Here is a 3,475-nt window from a genome sequence, read left to right as displayed (position 1 = left end):
TCTCTGTTTTGAACAATCTTGAGGCAAACCTCAGTGACACATTCATAGTCTGGGCCGGCACAATCGTACATGATATTCTGATCGATATCAAGGGCTTTTCCACGACATGGTTTTCCTTCTTGCTTGATGTTGGCCACAACAGTCATGCTGACACATCGATGGGCCACACAATTCATACCATCAGTGATGGTCCCATAACTACCCACACAATTGTCTCTTACTGAGCAGTATTCGCCCAACATTCGAGTTCTTCGATGAGTGCATCTCATGGTTGAAAAAAGGACAAGTCAACCAAGTGGGTCCACAGGTTGATGCAGTAGCAGTTCCTGTACAAATTTTACCCAAATTGTTCAATACTCGAGAGGTGGAAAGACATGTTCGATTACCACTATTCGTGTCAAATCCATTGACAAAACCTACTGGACACACGAGGAGAGAACCCTTTGGATTGACAGTGTCTTGATAGGTCATGGTTTTGATAAAATTGGAGGTGCAGGATTGTGCCAAGCTCCATGAGAGAAGTTTAGTGGAGAGAAATAGGACTGCTATTGTGGCAAGTATTGATTGAAATATCAAGATGTGGTGTTGGAGTCTCATCATGTTGATATTGGCAATGACTCTGTGTTGTTGTTGATAACGGAGGGTAATGAGACTGAATAGATCAATCAATGGAAGAAGGTGTTTGTTTTTTTTGATCGATTGGGAATGGATCATACTGAGGGTCGAAAAATGTTTGGACCCATTTGCCTTTAAGGATTCCATCGCAAAACACGATGGTTATACTTGTCTTATTCGATTAAAAAGAGGTTTATCCTTTAGACAGAACGTTTCACTCCTCCACTTTTTGGAAGGTTCACATCAATAATTTGCCAAGCTAGTGCCTACTAGTAGGAGGTATTACTTTCCAAAGTTAAATATTTTTCCGTGTCGGCATCAGAATGAGATGTCAACTGTGGAAATTTGGACCTATTGAGAATCAGCTTGCCTTTTAATGACACTGCTTCACGATTCAAAGTAATTCTCTTTTATTGCAGAAATTGTATTGCGTCGATTATTGAAGTCAGTAATGATGCGTTTATCACTACAAATTAGCAGGCTGGGACGTTGAAGAAAGTAATCGTCGATGCGTCGTCGTCGTCGATCCACAAGAAGAGACAGTGAAATTCGTTTGATGATGATGATGAACATGCTTGTGATACAATCGAATATTATTCTTTATTTTGTTTCTTCTTTTGTTTTCTCAATTCTTTCTTGAATTTCATAAATGAATCCATGAGAGAGTCAGCAATGTCCTTCTCTAATTCATCAAATAAATGAGCATCCATGGATGAATTCTCCATTATTGAGAATTCATCGAGCTTTTCTTGATATTTTCTTGAAATTGTAATGAGGTTGGAAATGGATGTTCACCATTCACATCAATAAATTCTGTGAAAATCTTAAATGCCATTTCATACTTGTTCTTTTCAATTCTTAATTGTTCTTGATTAGATTCATCTCCAATACGATTCAATGGTAATGTACCTCTCAATTCCATGGACTTGTCACACATTTCACGATAAGTATGACAATTCTCCAAGAAGGTATACTTGTCTAACTTGTTCTCTTTTTCACAAAATTCCTTAAACAATTGACTAGTCTTTTCATTTCTCAATGTTTCAAGAATCATGAGAGAAGTTGCTTTCAATAGCTTACGAGTAGATGTTTGTTCACTTGTAAGAGCCATCACAAAGATACTAATGACAATAGGAACAGAGATTACAACTCCACTCAACACCAACACCATATTCACAGTACTCGAATATTTTAAATATTCTTGTTTTTGTGAACTGAGTGTCTTAATCTCATTGGTCACAAATTCTATAAAGTGAGAGGCATAACTCTCCATTACGATATACGTGATAGATTTCAATAATTTGTTAGCAGTCTTCAAATCACCCTGTCGAACTGCTTCAATCACTTGTTGATCAAACTTGACATTGTAAGGATTTTTAGGATCGAATTTTGTTTTTTGATTGACATCAGAAGGTAAATGTTTAGACAATTCCAATAAAACACGAGAGGTATTCGCTTGTGATTCATAATACAAGGATACATAAGAGAGTGATCCAGTGACTGCTGCCAAGTTGACAATACATGACGTACGATCATAGAGTTCAATAAAACGTGCACGTTGCAATAGTAAAGAAATTTCTCTTTTCGCTTCGAGTCGAAAAGAATTTCCCACCACCACAGCCACTGCAATGAAACAACAAATATTGATCATCATACCTAACAGAGAGAGAACTCGAATGAGATTCAATTCAATCACTCCACAACAAGTTGGAATTCTAAATATTGTCGAAGAGTGAGTAGTGGAACGAGTGGAAGTCTTGGATGTTGTTTTAGTGAAAACAGTCACTGTTGCTTGAGGATGTTTGAGTGTGAGTGTTGTTGGTGTGAGTGTTGGTTCAGCATGAATGGGTGTCATGGTCATGGCGATGGGTGGTGGTGGTGGTGTTGAACGACAAAGACTCAAAGATTTCTCTCTTCTTCGATCCATTTCCTGCTCGTGTTGTTGGAGTGATGAAAGTTGAAGAGGTTTTATGGAATTTATGCGTTTTGTTGTGAAATGAACAATGATACTATCGTCATCACTGCAAGCATCATTGTCATCATTATTGTCTCGAGGAGGAGTCATGACATGAGAAATGTCAATGGGTTGAGAGGGTTGTTGAGGAAAAGAGGTGATGGTAGTAGTAGTTGTTGTTGTCAACACTGTCAGGGTGTTGTTACCATCATTTGGTGAGGGTAGTGGATCTTGCATCTTGTGTTTTGTTTTGAAAAGAATGATGATGAAGAGACTGGTGCACCATGCATTTCACCCATGTCATTAGTGTGTCGGTCTCGTTGCTGAAAAGTCAAGTACTTCCATGATTGAACCAAAAATAGAGGAAAATTACAGATGACTAAAAAGGATATTGTATTGAGAGCGATGGTGAGGATGATCTCATGATTTCTTCTTGTTGTTGAGTTCACAATCTTCATGGACTTGTCCAAATCAGCAAGTGTCTCACACCATATTGCGTAATATGTGGCGAATTAGTAGCTTTTTGAAAACGCTTCCTCCTCGTCCTCTTCTATGCGATGATTGGTGGATGGGAGTGCTTTTGTTGTGTCCTTTGCCAATTCACTCTCTTTTGAATGACTCTCTTGAGTTTCTTCAATACTATTTAAATCCCAATAATGAGGTGGTGTTGGTGGAGCAGTGGAAACTAACAACGGAGGAGATGTATTGAATGGAAGTGATGATGGTGGTTGTTTGGAAAGAGATTTTGAAGAAAAGCTCCCTGAAGAATCTGTTGGTGTGGTTGTTGTCCATATTGTTGATGATTTGTGTGTCGAGTGGTGATGGTGGTGGTGATGATGATGGTGACTACTTGTAGTATTCTTATGTCTGGCACATTCTCTGATAATTCTATTTTTTCGTTTCTCA

The 3,475-nt window shown here is 38.4% G+C and overlaps 3 protein-coding genes across 3 annotated transcripts in view; all 3 read right to left on the bottom strand.

Moving 5' to 3' along the window:
• FDP41_008082 (uncharacterized protein) overlaps positions 1-269 on the bottom strand; it is a gene marked incomplete at both ends in the record, with an annotated part of 1,174 nt that extends 905 nt beyond the window's left edge. Inside the window, one exon of the mRNA XM_044711897.1 lies at positions 30-269. Within this exon, the coding sequence (XP_044558368.1) occupies positions 30-269 (240 nt within the window). The remainder of the gene's footprint in view (positions 1-29) is intronic.
• Positions 270-1,339: 1,070 nt separating this feature from the next.
• FDP41_008081 (uncharacterized protein) lies at positions 1,340-2,806 on the bottom strand (the record flags this gene model as incomplete). The annotated part of the gene is made up of 1 exon (XM_044711896.1): positions 1,340-2,806. The coding sequence occupies one exon, from the start codon at positions 2,804-2,806 to the stop codon at positions 1,340-1,342; it is 1,467 nt and encodes a 488-aa protein (XP_044558367.1).
• Positions 2,807-3,081: 275 nt separating this feature from the next.
• Positions 3,082-3,475, bottom strand: part of FDP41_008080 (uncharacterized protein) — a gene marked incomplete at both ends in the record, with an annotated part of 2,717 nt that continues 2,323 nt past the window's right edge. Inside the window, one exon of the mRNA XM_044711895.1 lies at positions 3,082-3,338. Coding sequence (XP_044558366.1) covers positions 3,082-3,338 — 257 coding nt within the window. The remainder of the gene's footprint in view (positions 3,339-3,475) is intronic.

Source organism: Naegleria fowleri (assembly GCF_008403515.1).
Source record: "Naegleria fowleri strain ATCC 30894 chromosome Unknown tig59, whole genome shotgun sequence".
NCBI lineage: Eukaryota > Heterolobosea > Eutetramitea > Acrasida > Naegleriidae > Naegleria > Naegleria fowleri.
Note: the sequence above shows the minus strand (reverse complement) of the source record. Positions and strands in the feature narration are given on the sequence as shown.